This window comes from Bos javanicus, chromosome 3 (assembly GCF_032452875.1).
Source record: "Bos javanicus breed banteng chromosome 3, ARS-OSU_banteng_1.0, whole genome shotgun sequence".
In the NCBI taxonomy this organism is placed as follows: domain Eukaryota; kingdom Metazoa; phylum Chordata; class Mammalia; order Artiodactyla; family Bovidae; genus Bos; species Bos javanicus.
The window spans coordinates 104,191,520-104,208,444 of NC_083870.1; the positions used below are offsets into that span (position 1 = coordinate 104,191,520).

General features: G+C 37.2%; 1 protein-coding gene across 6 annotated transcripts in view; it reads left to right on the forward strand.

The window, feature by feature from the left end:
- Nucleotides 1-16,925, forward strand: part of FOXJ3 (forkhead box J3) — a 126,514-nt gene that overhangs the window by 62,833 nt on the left and 46,756 nt on the right. For all 6 annotated transcript variants that reach the window (XM_061412306.1, XM_061412304.1, XM_061412310.1 and 3 more), the window contains one exon: nucleotides 14,239-14,322. In XM_061412306.1, coding sequence (XP_061268290.1) covers nucleotides 14,239-14,322 — 84 coding nt within the window. The remainder of the gene's footprint in view (nucleotides 1-14,238; nucleotides 14,323-16,925) is intronic.

The following is a 16,925-nucleotide window of genomic DNA, read 5'->3' on the forward strand; positions in this document are numbered from 1 at the left end:
CAGTTCTTAATTGATTTCGGTCAGAAGTAAATGTAAATCTCATAAAGTAGATTTATATGAATAAAATCATTTTGGTTTTTAATATCAAAATAAGATTTTTTTTTAAAATAAGTTCTGTTGCTTAAAACAGTTTGGAAAACGTTAAATTTAGCCCATTTTATAGATGAGGAACTAAGGTCCATAAATGAGGAATGACTCACTCAAGTTCAGTGTGGAATTAGAACCCAGGTGTATTGGCTAGACTTACTTGCAAGTCACAGGAACCTATTACAGACTAACTTAAGGGAGAATATATCTGCAGGAGGGACTGAAATGGAAGCCAGATTCTTCAGTTGTATCACTGGGGATGTCTCTTTATATCTGTTAGTTCTACTAGCTTCTCTCATGGCTTCATTTTTAGCCAGATTTGTGGCAGAGATGGCCGTCAGCAGCTTCTGGCACATATTCACTTAGTTCAGTAACCCTTAGCAGTGTTTGGTGCCCACCCCACCAAATCCCTGGAGTACAGCAAACGTCTTAGAATGAATGCCCAACAAGGAGACTACAATTGGTTTCTTGGTTCCTACTACTGGTGCCTTTTCCATTCTACCAGTCAGTCTTCCTTGAAAGGGAAGCCAAAATGTTAGTTAAGTTTTGGTACTTATGAATTGTTTTTTTTTCTTTTTGTATTACAGTGTTTCCTGGCATTTGAGGAGCTTTTCCAAAACCACCCTCACCACAGTGGGAGAAAACCATTGAGCCAAGGTGGGGTGGGAGTAGTTTTTGGTCTTGGGTAATGGGTGTATTTTAACCCCTTAGGATTTGCAGGCTTCTGCCATGATCCAGATGGGTCCAAAGAGGTTGAGTTAGAAGTAGCTCATACAGCTTTTTTCCCATAATTCTGTGGTATATAACTCTGTTCAGTGTATCCACCAGAGAGGTGTAGTGACCAACTTAAACTTGAGAAGTTCTTGTTGAATTACAGGTGCTTTTATATGACTACTTATTACTGACTCAATCCTTATTTTCTAGTAATTTTTGTCATAAAAGCCCTTAATATTTGATACTCTCCCAATATACCCTAATGGTCTGAAATCCATTTTTCTTAGTTCCCTGAAACTAAATGCAAACAGCTACTTTATTGCTCTCTTTAAAAAGAAGATCAAAATGAAATTGTATTTTGCACTCATAACTCTGCTGCCTTTTTTGGGACAGATTTGTTTCCTTTCCCCTGATAACAGCCCTGTTTCTGCATCCTGTAATCTGTCTGTCTCCTTTTTTTTTTTTTTATTCCTGTCTTTTATCTCCTCGCTTACCATTAGCTTTGTATTTTTGTCTGTTTTTTAATCTAATTTTTGCCAAAAGTCTTCTCATTCTGCAGTTCACACATGCCTCTTTATTTTAGAAATAAGTATTTTTGCTCATATTATGAAAAGACAAATTCTATCAGCTAAATTTTGTTTTAAAAAAATAGAGTTCTCTTTTTTTGCTTTCCAGCTTAATCTTTTCTCAACCTTGTTTATTCTTCTCTAAGTCAGGAAAATGATACTTTGACTTTAAAGGAGATAAAAGATTATAAAAGGTAGTTTCAGCAATTGTATAATTAATAGCAGGAGTGGGCTCTGGAGAAATTAGATGATAATTAAGACCCCATGAAGGCCACCTGCCTGGCGTGGGAGAGATAACTGCAATGAATTCATTGTAAGAAGAGTTCTTTGTTTTTTGGTTGGTTTTTCTTACCTGGATTGGGGAGGTTGTAAAATGCTCAACGGCTGTGGAGATTGGGGATCTCCTGATTTGTAAAGAAACAGCAAACTTACTACTAGAGGGTTAATTTTTAAAAGCTCTGAGATAGTGATTATTTTCTACTCCTATCCTCTGTCGTAGTATAGGAGACCATAACATAGTTGACAGATTGCTTTTGTTCAAAGTGTATTCTTTTTTTGGTCCATGTTAGTACTGTATTGTATTTATTTGTAAATTGTCTCTTATTTATTGGAATTCTGTTTGGGTCATTTCATTTGTAAAGCGTTGTAGAAAAACTGGAAAGGTTTGAGAAAACATAAGATACAGCATTGAGTGATAAACAGTGTTGCGAGAATTATAGATATGTACCTTGAAGAAGGAAGATAGTGTAATTTTAATACTAGCCTTAAAATAGATGCATGATTTTTGTGAGGAAGAAGTCGACCTCTTATCTGTGTCTTTGACTAAAACCAAACACGAAGTGGAATTTAAAGATAGGCAAAAGTTTTCTTGGACAAAAATAAGGACGTTACGTTTATTGGGGTGAAAAAAAAAACCCCAGGGTTCCCAAGGGAGGCTTTAGAGTTTGCCACTTTTAAAGTACCTCAAGGAGAGAAGAAATTAGCAACTTTCGTAGTAGCTTTAACTCATGATAGGTAAGAACACCAGTTGAAGACTGAGAAGAGGACTTGATCAGGTTTAGCTGAGGGACCCATCAGAACACAGCTGAGATAGAATGAGTAATTAAGGGAGCTAATGTAAGTACTGACATGAAGTCAGGAATGAAGAAAATGCGTTGGTACCAAGGGTGCATGTTAAGACAAGAGTGGATTATGAATGTGAGACAGTCCCTTAGACAAACCAAGGTTAGAAAGCCCAGAGTAAGCGTTAAGAGGGGCATTCAGAGAGGGTTTGAAAGATTGGGATAGATAGGAGGTGAGGGTCTGATTCAGAGAGATAGCACTGCAGAAACAGAAAGAAGTACTGGCATACAACGCTGACAAGACACAATTAGTCAAAGCAGTTTAGTTAAGAACTGTGTTTTATTTGCACATAACAGTATTCTCTATTCTCTTCTAAGGAGCAGTATATATAACATTTTGTTGGTGGTGGTCTCCTTTCCATATCTACTTTTTCAAAAAATAATTTTTTGCCCTCAGATTAATTTTTTAATTGCCCCTTGGTAGTCAGCACTGCCTTGTCCCCCACCCCAAGCCCTGGCAACCAACCACTGATCTATTTTCTGTTCTTATAATTTTGCTTTTTCCAGAAATTCAAATAAGTGGGACTCATTCAGTAGGAGGCCTTTTGAGTCTAGCTTCTTTTACTTAGCATAATGCATTCGAGATTGATCTTTGTTGTTTGGAGTATCAGCAGTTCCATTTTGTTTCATATAGCCAGTCTTATGGATTTGCCACAATTCAATCACCATTTGAAGAACATCTGGGTTATTGCCAGTCATAAGTTCATTTGAACGTGAAGTTTTCTTTTAGACTTAGAACAGTAATTAACTTGATAAATCTAAGACACAAGACAGTGTTGAATTTAACCTGAACTAGTAACGTATATGTAATAGTTATTATATGTGAGTCACTCAGTTCAGTTCAGTTGCTCAGTCGTGTTCAACTCTTTGCGACCCCATGGACTGCAGCACGCCAGGCTTCCTTGCCCATCACCAACTCCCGGAGTTTACTCAAACTCATGTCCATTGAGTCAGTGATGCCATCCAACCATCTCATTCTCTGTCGTCCCCTTCTCCTCCTGCCTTCAGTCTTTCCCAGCATCAGGGTCTTTGCAAATGAGTCAGCTCTTCACATCAGGTGGCTAAAATATTGGAGTATCAGCTTTAGCATCAGTCCTTCAGGACTGATTTCCTTTAGGAAGGACTGGTTGGATCTCCTTGCAGTTCAGGGGACTCCCAAGAGTCTTCTCCAGCACCACAGTTTAAAAGCATCAATTCTTCAGCACTCAGCTTTCTTTATAGTCTTAACTCTCATATCCATACATGACTACTGGAAAAACCATAGCATTCACTAGACGGACGTTTGTTGGCAAAGTAATGTCTTGACTTTTTAATATGCTTTCTAGGTTGGTCATAACATTTCTTCCAAGGAGTAAGCGTCTTTTTATTTCATGGCTGCGGTCACGATCTGCAGTGATTCTGGAGGCCCCCCCCCCCAAAATGTCTGTCACTGTTTCCCCATCTATTTGCCATGAAGTGATGGGACCAGATGCTGTGATCTTAGTTTTCTAAATGTTGAGCTTTAAGCCAACTTTTTCACTCTCCTCTTTCACTTTTGTCAAGAGGCTCTTTAGTTCTTCTTCACTTTGTGTCATAAGAGTGTTGTCATCTGCATATCTGAGGGTATTGATATTTCTCTCACATGACCTTCTAAATTTTGTATAAATATACCTCATTTTATTGTGCTTTAAAGATATTGCATTTTAAAGAAATTGACGTTTGTGTCAACCCTGTATCAAGCAGGTTTATTTGGCACCATTTTTCCAGCAGCATATGCTCACTTCATGTCTCTGTGTCACATTTTGGTAATTGTTGCAGTATTTCAAACTTATTTTTATTACTTTATTTGTGATGGTGATTTGTGATTGGTGATCTTTGATGTTACTATTGTGATTGTTTTGGGGTACTAGGAACCACATTCACATAAGACCACAAACTTAATTGATAAATGTTGTTTGTATTCTGTTAAACTTACTGGACTTTCCTCCAATTTTCATTTCTCTTCTTCTCCTTGAGCACCCCTATTCCCTGAGACACCAATATTGAAATTAGGCCAACTGATAACTCTGCAGTGGCTCCCAGGTGTTCACGTGAAAGGAAGAGTTGCATGTCTGTCACTTTAAATCAAAAACTAAAAATGGGCTTCCTTGGTGGCTCAGTGATAAAGAATCCTCCTGCCAGTGCAGGAGACATGGGTTCAATCCCTGGTCCAGGAAGATCCCACATGCCATGGAGCAGCTAAGACCTTTGTACCACAACTTTTGAGCCTGTGCTCTGGAGCCTGAAAACTGCAGCTACTGAGCCCTCGTGCTACAAGCACTGAAGCCTGTGCGCCCTAGAGCCTGTGGTCAGCTACAAGAGAAGCCGCTGCAGTGAGAAGCCCATGTACAGCAGCTAGAGAGTAGTCCCCACTTGCTGCAGCTAGAGAAAATCCTGAGCCAGCACAGCCCAGAAATAAATAAAATTTTTAAAAAGTTTCACATTGAAAGAAAAATGATTAAGCTTAGTGAAAAAAGCATGTCAAAAGCTGAAATAGACTGAAAGCTCTTGTGCCAAACATTTAACCAAGTTGTGAGTGCAAAGGAAAGGTTCCTGAAGGAAATTAAAGTCCTCCTCCACTGAACACACAAATAAATGATAAGAAAGCAAAAATAGTGTTAATATTGATATGGAAAAAGTTTTAGTGTATGGATATAAGATCAAATTAGCTACAACATTCCCCTAAGCCAAAGCCTAATCCAGAGCAAGGCCCTAACTCTCTTCAATTATATGAAGGCTGAGAGCTATAAGGAGGCTGCAGAAGAAAAGTCTGAAGCTAGCAGAGATTTGTTCATGAGGTTTAAGGAATGAAGCTGTCTCCATAACATGAGAGTGCAAGGTGAAGCAGCAAATGCTGATGTAGAAGCTGCAGCAAGTTATCCAGACAGTCTAGCTGAGATAATTCTTTGTGATGGCAACAGTAAACAACAGATTTTCAGTGTTGACAGAACAGCCTTCTACTGGAAGATGATGCCATGTAGGACTTCTATAGCTAAAGAGGAGAAGTCAGTGCCTGGCTGCAAAGCTTCAAAGGACAGACTGACTCTCTTGTTAGGGGCTAATGTAGCTGGTGACTTTAAGTTGAAGCCAGTGCTCATTTATCATTTTGACCACCACAATACGTCTGACAACATGATTTACTCAGTATGTTAAACCCACTGTTGAGAAAGAAGTGTGTTTCGTAAGGATCTAGCTGCCATAGTGATTCCTCTGATGGATCTGGGCAAAGGAAATTGAAAGTGCTCTGGAAAGAATCCAGCATTCTGTATGGTGTTAGAAACACTCACAAATTCATTGAAAGAGGTCAAAATATCAACAGTAACAGAATTTTGAAAGAGGTTAATTCCAACTGTCATGGATGGCTGGGAGGGGTTCTAGACTTCAGTAGAGAGGTAACTGCAGATGTGAAGTGGAAATAGAGAACTAGAATCAGAAGTGGAGCCTGAACTACTGCAAACTTTTGACAAAACTTCAGTGTTGAGGAATTGCTCCTTAGGGATGAGCAAAGAAAATGGCTCCTTGAGATGGAATCTACTCCTGGTGAAGGTGAAGATTGTTGAAACAACAGCAGAGGAATTTAGCATATTACATAAACTTGGTAGAGAAAGCAGCAACAGGATTTGAGAAGATTGATTCTGATTTTAAAAGAGATTCTGTGGGTAAAATCCTATCAAATAGCATTACATGCTACAGAGAAATAGTTCATGAAAGGAAGAGTCAGTTGATGTGGCAGACTTCATGGTTGTCTTATTGCCACACAGCTACCTCAACTTTAGCACCTACTATGTTGAATAGTCAGCAGCCATCAGCATAGAGGCAAGACCCTCCCTCTGCCAGCAAAAAGATTATAACTACCTGATGGCTCAGTATTGATGGTTAGTATTTTTTAGCAGTAAAATATTTTTAAGTTAAGGTTGTACATTGTTTTTTTTAGACATAATGCTGTTGCACACAATAGACTACAGTATAGTGTAAACATAACTTCTATATGTACTGTGAAACTAAAAAATTCATGATTTGCTTTATTGTGATATTTGTTTTAAATTGTAGTGGTCTGCAACTGAACCTGCAATATTGCTGAGGTATGCTTATAGTACTTTTGTTGGAATTTAACATGGTGTATTACTTAGGAAAAATTTTATAGGGAGCTTGCCTAGCAGTCAGTGAAGGAAGTTAAAGAGACTGATGTCAGTGTGACTTTGATAAGAGTTGAAGTTGCCTCAGCTCCTGAATCAGGTGAAACAAGTGTGGATTTAGCAGACACAGATTTCAAAACAGCCATTATAAATATGTTGAAAGAATTAAAATAAAACATACTCTAATAATTAATTAATGAAGAGAGAGGGAATTTGAATAGAGATGGAAACTAGAAAAGAACCAAAGAAAAATTGTAGAGATGAAAATACAATAACTAAATGAATAATTTACTGAATGGCTTTAACAAAATATTGGATACACCAGAAGAAAAGATCAATTGATCAGGAACATCTGAGAATTATAAATGTATGTGGCCAAAAACAGAGCTTCAAGAAATCAAACAAAAATTATCAGAACTAAAAAGAGAAATCAACAAATCCACAATTTTTAAATTATGGTGTAGTTGATGTAGTGTATTATAGAAGTTTCAAGTGTATCACATAAATAATAGTGATTCACAATTTTTAGTCATATTTATAGTTATTATAAAATATTGACTATATTCCCTGTGCTGTACAATATATCCTTGTAGCTTATTTATTTTACACATATACCCAGGAGTGGAATTGCTGGATTACATGGTAGTTCTATTTTTAGTTTTTTGGGGGGAACCTCCATACTGTTTTCCACAGTGACTCCACCAATTTACAGTCCCACCAGCAGTGTACAGGAGTCCTCTTTTTTTTCACATTCTTTCAACATTTGTTATCTGTGGTCTTTCTGATGATAGCCATTCTGGGTATGAGGTGGTATCCCATCAGCATTTCCCTGATGATTAGCGATGTTGTGTGAACTGTTAAATTGACATTAATCCCTTCTAAATGATGAAGTCTTTGAGATGTATATTTTTTGACTAGAGGAATTAGATTAGGAAGAAAAAACAAAAAGATACTTAGGAAATTCCAAACATTTAGAAATTAATGTAGTTCTAACATATCTCTGGGTCAAAGACATCATAAGAATATTAGAAAATATTTGAACTGAGTGATGAGAGCAGAAAATATAAAAATTTAAATACTTTTATTTGAAAAATCAGAAGGGTCCAAAATCCATTACTTTAAGCATCTTTCTTAAGAAGTTAACAAATAAGAACAAGTTGAATCCAAAGTAAGTAGAAGGAAGGAAATAATAAAGGTAAATAAATAAAATAGAAAATAAACAAAAAGCAATGAAACAAGAAGCAACAATGCCAGTCTTACACAAATTCTTACCAAAAAAAACATGAATGAAGAAACAGTTCATTTCGTCAGCATCACCATGATGGCAAAGAAGTAACAGATCTATAGACCAGTATCTTTGTGAACTTAGACCCAGTAATCTTTAACACAATATTAGCAAATTAAATTCATTGATATATAAAAGGGAAAATAGATCATGAGCAGGAAGGATTTGTCCCAAGAATGCATTGCAGGTTGAAATTAAAAAACCAATTGATTTAACTCACTGTGTGAGTAGAAGAAAACTGAAAAAAATAATATCTCAAGTGTAGAAAATTTTTACAAAATTTGATACTTATTCAGCAAGCTAGGTATATAAAGGAATTTCCTTTATTTAAAGACATCTATAAAAAAACCTACATTTTATATCATATTTCATAGTGAGACACTGAATGCTTTTGCTCTGAGATTGAGAAATAAACAAAAATGCTTATATTCACTGTTACCATTGTTCTGTTAAAGGTTCAAGCCAATGAAGGCAAAGAAAAAAAAGACATCCAGGTTGAAAAAGAATATTTCTTATGTTTGCAAGTGACTTTATTGCATATGTAGAAAATCCTAAAGAGTCTGTGGAATAGCTGGTAGAACTAATAAGTGAGTTTCGCAAGTCATAAGATACAAGTCAGTACAGTTTTTTTTAGTTTTAATTTTTTAATGCTATCAATTAATGGTTGGAAAATGAAGTTTAAAAGAAAAGCAGTTCCATTTACAATAGCATCCAAAATAGTGAAATACTTTAGGGATACATTTTAACAAAATATATGCAGCCTATTTATTGAAAATTGTAAAACACTGCCGAGAGAAATAAAGCAAGACCAAAGTAAATGGAAAGATATAGCATGTTTGTGGAATAGAGGACTCGTAGATGTCCGTCTTCCCCAAATTGGTTTATAGAGTTAATGCAACCCCAATAAAAATCCTGGCAGGCTGCTTTTTAAGAAATTGACAGACTGATTCTCTTAGTCGTATGGAAATACAAAAGACCTAGAATTGGCAAAACAATTTTTTTGGGGGAAAAAAAGATTGTAGGACTATAGTGCTTGATTTCAAGACTTTCTATATAGCTATAGTAATCAAGACAAAAGGGTATTAGCACAGGGGTAGATGTGTAGGTCAGTGGAACAGAATAGAGTTCAGAGGTGGACTTACATATATATCCAGTTGATTTTGGTAGAGATGCCAGTGTAATTCACTGGGGAAAGGACATAGTCTTTTTCAAGAACTGTTTATGTCTTGGTGGAAGAAAAATTTATATTGATCCTTAACCTCACACTTACACAGAAAGTTAACTGTATATCTACCTCAGACAAAAGACTTGTTATTTAAAAAGTATAAACAATTCTTAAAAATAATCAAAAGTCTTATATAACCTAAATAAACCATATGGTCAAATTTATGAATGACTGCTTTGCAAAGGATGATACCTGGATGCCAGTAAGCACATGCAGAGATGCCTGTCAACATTATTCATGATGGAAATGCACGTAAAAATCACTAAGGTACAACTGCACATCCCCTGCTGCTGCTGCTGCTAAGTCGCTTCAGTCCTGTCCGACTCTGTGCGACCCCTAGATGGTTGTAATTGGTAAGACTTAAATACCAAGTGTTGTCAAAGACATGGAGCAGTTCAACTCATATATTGCTAATCAGTTCAGTCGCTCAGTCGTGTCCGACTCTTTGCTACTCCATGAATTGCAGCACGCCAGGCCTCCCTGTCCACCACAACTCACGGAGTTCACTCAGACTCACGTCCATCGAGTCAGTGATGCCATCCAGCCATCTCATCCTCTGTCGTCCCCTTCTCCTCCTGCCCCCAATCCCTCCCAGCATCAGAGTCTTTTCCAGTGAGTCAACTCTTCGCATGAGGTGGCCAAAGTACTGGAGTTTCAGCTTTAGCATCATTCCTTCCAAAGAAATCCCAGGGCTGATCTCCTTCAGAATGGACTGGTTGGATCTCCTTGCAGTCCAAGGGACTCTCAAGAGTCTTCTCCAACACCACAGTTCAAAAGCATCAATTCTTCAGCATTCAGCCTTCTTCACAGTCCAACTCTCACATCGATACATGACTACTGGAAAATCTACTCACATCCATACATGACTACTGGAAAATCCATAGCCTTAACTAGACAGCCTTTGTTGGCAAAGTAATGTCTCTGCTTTTTAATATGCTGTCTAGGCTTGCAGTTAGTCGTTGTCATCTCCAATGGCCAGCCACTGTGCTGCTCATCTCAAGGCTCTTGTCTCCTTTGCAAGGCTTCTTGAACCACCACTGCACTATATGTTAGCAGTTCCTGGGCCGATTGCATTGTTGATGTTGCGAGTTGTCTCTGCTGCTTTATGACCCATTTTGAACTTGAATAAAATCACTTGAATTTGCTTTTTGTCTAGCATCATTTCTGTAGTCTAAAATAAATGTAAAATAAACAGCAAGTAATAAATCATTGGTTAAAAAAAATAGAAAAATGCACATTAAAATGATGTATAACATAACCACATTTGTTTAAGAATATATTCCAATATCAAATGGCAAAGTTCATCAGTGCAAAACCACCATTACGTTTGCACCAACCTAATAAACACATAGTGGATAGGGTTAGGCTTATGAACAGTTGTTTTCTCTTTTGTTGATCTATTTGTGATAAATTACAGCCAGTCATATTTTGTGTGGAAGGACAGGTACATATTAGTTTTTGTAGTTTTATTAAAATGTTTAATAACAAATCACTGTAATGTTTGGACAGTAAGTGGGTTCTCAGATTAATACAAATATACACACTCATGCAAAACAAACTAAATACTGAAATTCATCATTTCCATGAACAGTGATTTAAACTGTTGTCCATTGAATTTGAGTATTTTTCTTCCTGCTTCACTTTCAACTTTAGTAACAGCTGGGTGTAGAACTTTTTCTTGCTTTGCTTATTTTGAGACCTGCTAGCCTGAACCATAGTTATGAAATTGTTGTTTTAATTGTTAGTGCTTAATTTCTGTAGCATTTACATTTTACATGATTCTTGGCAAGTTTACGTCAGGTCTGGTAGGCTTATTAGCTGAAATGCAGTGACCACTTAGAAAAGATAACGTGGAAGAATGCCCCAGTATGGCTGTGTGTGAAGTGAGATACACTGCCTAGATTAGGACCTGGGGAAGCCTGATGTTATACCCCGTACTTGGCACGGTTTGTGCATTATCTTCCCTCTACCCCCATTCTAACACATGTTTATTGAGTACTTACTCTGTGTCTGATGTGGTACCTGGCACTGTTGATATAAAATGAGTTTCTATGCTTTAAGGAATTTGTAGCCTAAAAAGGGTGTGCTGTATGTGCATGTGTGTGTGTGCTCTAAGTCACTTCAGTGGTATATGACTCTGTGACCCTAGGAACTGTAGCCTGCCAAGCTCCCCTGTCCGTGGGATTCTTCAGGCAGCAATACTGGAGTGGGTTGCCATGCCCTCCTCCAGGGGATCTTCCCAACCCAGGGACTGAACCTGAGTCTTTTATGTCTCCTGCATTGGTAGGTAGTTCTTTACCACTGGTGCCACTTGGGAAGCCCCATAAATAGTATAGAGAGAGCTTGTAGAGAGAGAGATGAATTCTTGAGTATTGTAAAAGGATCAGAGAAGGATTCCTTTAGATAACATCTGAGCTAACATTTGGAGGTGGAATATGAGTTTGTCAGTGGTAAGGTAGCTGTTATAGGCAAGGAGATAAGCATGTAGGACAGGCACAGATGCATGAATGAACATGGTGTATTTAAGGAGGTATATTCAGATAATTCATGTGGGGTACCACGATTGATAGATGAAAGCTGCACTTCCCCTCATTGTCAAATGCCAGTTTCAGTTCAGTCGCTCAGTATCTGACTCTTGGCAACCCCATGAACCCCAACACACTGGGCCTCCCTGTCCATCACCAAATCCTGGAGTCCACCCAAACCTATGTCCATTGAGTCGGTGATGCCATCCAGCCATCTCATCCTCTGTCGTACCCTTCTCCTCCCACCCTCAATCTTTGCCAGCATCAGGGTCTTTTTAAATGAGTCAGCTCTTCGCATCAGGTGGCCAAAGTATTGGAGTTTCGGCTTCAACATCAATCCTTCCAATGAACACCCAGGACTGATCAATCTCCTTTAGGATGGACTGGTTGGATCTCCTTGCAGTCCAAGGGACTCTCAAGAGTCTTCTCCAACACCACAGTTCAAAAGCATCAATTCTTCAGCGCTCAGCTTTCTTCACAGTCCAACTCTCACATCCATACATGACCACTGGAAAAACCATAGCCTTGACTAGACAGACTTTTGTTGGCAAAGTAATGTCTCTGCTCTTTAATATTCTGTCTAGGTTGGTCATAACTTGCCTTCCAAGGAGTAAGCGTCTTTTCATTTCATGGCTATAATCACCATCTGCAGTGATTTTGGAGCCCAGAAAAATAGTCAGCCACTGTTTCCACTGTTTCCCCATCTATTTGCCATGAAGTGATGGGACCGGATGCTATGATCTTAGTTTTCTGAATGTTGAGCTTTAAGCCAACTTTTTCACTCTCCTCTTTCACTTTCATCAAGAGGCTCTTTAGTTCTTCTTCACTTTCTGCCATAAAAGGGTGGTGTCATCTGCATATCTGAAGTTATTGATATTTCTCCCGGCAATCTTGATTCCAGCTTATGCTTCTTCCAGCCCAGCATTTCTCATGATGTACTCTGCATATAAGTTAAATAAGCAGGGTGACAATATACAGCCTTGACATACTCCTTTTCCTATTTGGAACCAGTCTGTTGTTCCATGTCCAGTTCTAACTGTTGCTTCCTGACCTGCATACAGGTTTCTCGAGAGGCAGGTCAGGTGGTCTGGTATTCCCATCTCTTCAGAATTTTCCACAGTTCGTTGTGATCCACACAGTCAAAGGCTTTGGCATAGTCAATAAAGCAGAAATAGATGTTTTCCTGGAACTCTTCCTTTTTTGATGATCCAGCAGATGTTGGCAATTTGATCTCTGGTTCCTCTGCCTTTTCTAAATCCAGCTTGAACATCTGGAAGTTCACGGTTCACGTATTGCTGAAGCCTGGCTTGGAGAATTTTGAGCATTACTTTACTAGCATATGAGATAAGTGCAGTTGTGGGGTAGTTTGAGCATTCTTTGGCATTGCCTTTCTTTGGGATTGGAATGTTGTCATTGCATTGTCATTGTCAAACATTGCCTGGAAAAGCAACCTGGGAAGACTAATTAAATAATAGAGGCCAAGATTAAACTTGATTCTGGTCCTGGCTCTCAAATTCTTGGTTGAACAGGCTTTTATTTTTTTGAGCTTGGATCTCCTCATTCGTATATGTGGAAACTATATAATATTTGCTTTTCAAGATACTTCTCGAGGAAGTCACAATTTGAGGGCCTGGAATACAGTAGGACATCAACATGTATTTTTGAAAGAGTGGTCTGAGAACTTGTATCAAAAAATAAGGGAGAATGAATAGTTAAAATTAGAATAAACAATAAAAGATATATCTATAGACCATTGCTTCCCAGGGTACACTTATTGTATAAAATGTGATCAAGAAAGTTGTTTTATAAAATGTTTCACTTACTTGTTTAGTTTTCGTGAGGTCCCAGGTTGCAGAAACTACACATCAGATTCTGGCAACTTCCCTGGTGGTCCAGTGGTTGAGAATCCTCCTTCCAGTGCATGGGGCGTAGGTTGGATCCCTTGCCGGGAACTAAGATCGTACATGCCATGGGGCAGCTAAGCCTGTGCACCGCAACTAGAGAGCCCTTGTGCTGCGGTGGAGCTTGTGCACTGCAATGAAAAGATACTGACGTAGCCAAATAAATAAATATTTTAAAAAATTGTGTAGGCATTGCAAGTTATTACTGCAGAGAAAAGCAAGGAAGCTGGGAAGGAAAAGACCATAAAATAGCAAATTAAAAAATAAAATTAAGGGAAAAAATTAAAAGAAACATTCTCTTTCCCTTGAATGTCATGTGCTGTTGTAATGATCACATATGTTCAAATAAGATTTAGTATATGTACATTTTAAATGTCTTTGGATGGTCATTTTCCTGTTTTTATTTGCCTGTGACATATTTCTTGGACTTGGCTTCTTCAGATTGTGATTTTTTTTAATCTTTAATAATTAGTTATAAATGGACTTCTTTTCTTATGTAAATGTTTACTTTTCCCAGTTGAAAATTAGTGTTTCCTCTCACTCTACTCTCCCATTGTATCTGCAGAATGTTTTCTTTTGAAGCACAGGATTGTGAAAGTCCATGTTTAATGTTACAGAATTGCTGTAATATACTGTTAATATTTGTTTCTTTACCTTTAGGGGTCCTATTGGGCAATAGACACCAATCCGAAGGAAGATGCGCTGCCTACTCGGCCAAAGAAGAGAGCACGATCTGTAGAACGGGTAAAAAGCTCTTTATCACTAGTTTAGTATGATGGGGTTATTATTTTGGAAATATAGATCTCAAAAATTCATATTTGTATAATGCTGTAATTTCCAATATTACAGTAAGTATAACTGTAATGAAGGTAATATTTTACTTGGGTGACATTTTCTGTTTTTTTTCCAAAACATTTTGAGACTTATTTGATCCTGACAGCTCTTGAGTGAGGTGGGCAGTTTAGCAATCAGGTAAAAGGGTTTTTGTTTGTTTATTTGTTTTGTAATTAGGGCACAGTTATCTAACTGAAGCTTGAATCCAGGGCTCTTCATTTGCTACTCTTCGCTCTCTGCATCATTGAGGACTGGTTTTAGGTAACAAAACCATTCACTTTGACTGCAGATAATCAGTCTGATTATATTGAATTTTCCTGATTATCCTCAAAATGCCTTTTCCTGATTCTAACTATGTAATAATTATTTTGTGCACAAAACTGTAAGGACCTCAAGCTGGGCTTAAATTGGGATTGGATGAGCCATGAGGTACAGCAGCAGTGGAATTTAGTCAGGCAAATTTATGGTGCCAGCAGAGGGAATTCAAGTACTCTAGTTACTAAGCTTTGCAAAATTAAAAGTGAACTCTCAGGTCAGAACCCTTTTTGGTTTTTTACAAACCAGAATTTAAAAAGGTTTATATTGATGGTATAGTTTTATGGTAATAGAGTTTTAAGGCTGAGATGATGAGCTCTGTAGGTAATGATTTGAGAGGAAATGACCTTCCGTTATTGCTGTCAAGCTTTTGTTTTTTTTAAACATGCGACTTTTTTTTTTTTGGTATCTTTTTAAAAATTTATATTCTATTTTTTAAAGTTTATTTTTAGTTAGAAGAGAATACGGACTTTTATTGTGTGAAAATGTGGAGAACACAGTGTTTAGCAGCTACTGCCAGAATTTGAAGGAAGGGGAGAAGAGTCCACATCATTTAACCCAGAGCGTTAGCATGGATGATTTTATCTTGAGGCTGAAGAATTGTGGTCTCTACCATTTGCTCTCTCCTTCTGAATTTCCTGGAACTTGAATATTTTTGGAAATTTGAATTGGTAGTTGGGTTGACAACTGGGCATTCTGTTTGGATATGAAGCCTGGCTTTTATTCTGTTACCTTGTTTCATAATTCTTAGAGCAATATTTCTTTATTTCTAAGAGCATTCTTTTTTTTTTCTGAAGACCATATTGTCAGTTTTATAATGGAAGTCTATGAAAATATAGTATTCTGATTACAGAATTACATTTTATATACTAAGTATATGTTTTTGAATGTGTATTTGAACATGTATTTTCTATATTTTCTGCTGTTTATATTTTTATCTTTTAAGTTTAAAGCATTTAAAAGATCCAACAATTTGCCTTTGTAATATAGTGCCATAAAATATCCAGTACCAGAGCCTTTCAGTTAGTATAGTATATTTTTGCCTGAGCTTTGTGTTGGTTGCTACTGTAGGAGAGGAGCCTAAAGAAAGAGAACAGCTGTGAGCAGAGTATGTCTAATCAGGGAGACAGATGTTGTTTAATACAGAGTACAAGCTCTCACAAATACTCTGAAAGGTAATATTTTTACAAAACATAATTTTGTGCCCTGATAAACTGATGTGTCTGTACTTGTTTATTTAGAGGGTTTTTGGGGAGCAGGTAGTATTTTTATTAGGACACAATTTGTATTTAAGTGTACTTGTATTAAAGTAGTTACTGGGTTTTATCTAAGGGAGTACCTAAGATGGTCAAATAGTATGATTGTTAAACATTTAGAACTTTTTGTCAAAAACTAAACATGACCCACAGGTTGAAACTTGAAAGAGTTTTAAAATGTAGATGGTAAAATATGTTGACATCCCTGAAAGCTTATTAAACTTCTGAAATGTTATTTCTTTGTCCATGTGTAAACATCACAGTTCTATGTGAAATATTAATGTATGTCACAAATTTTTGAAGAAAGAAGAGTTTTTAATGTAAGAGAAGCAATTTTTAAAAATGCACGTAATAGTATCTTCATGTCTTAAAGGAAAAGTAAAGCCTGATTGTTATCTCCAGCCTAGTATTCTTAACACAATTGTCTGGACTATCTTCCTGTTCCCTCCATTTACTTGAATAAACCTCTGTTCTCTTTTGTCCATTGTGGTATTACTTTTTTCTTTTCTTAATCCTTGAATATGTATCAATAAATGCCTTTCATTTTCCTTTTTCTGTTTTCTTTCATCATCTTACCATGTTTTCTTTATTTATCATAAAGTAGACATGAATACCTAAAAAGAATTATTAATAAAGTTTAGCATGGTGAAGATGAATGGGCTCCATGACTAGGATTCCTGTGTTTTCCTTCTGGCCTTACTATTTACATCTTTTGTGACTTTTGGCAAATTGTTAGAATTTTTGAGCTTCAGAATCCTCAACTGTAAAGGAAAAGGATAGAAGTCTTAACAGCTGCCATGGACTAAATGTGTTCCCCTAAATTCATATGTTGAAACCCTAATCCCAGTGTGGTGGTATTTGGAGTTGAGGCCTTTGCTAGGTAATTGGATCAGGACTGTGAAGCCCTCATAAATGGAATCAGCGTCATAATAAGAATAGGCC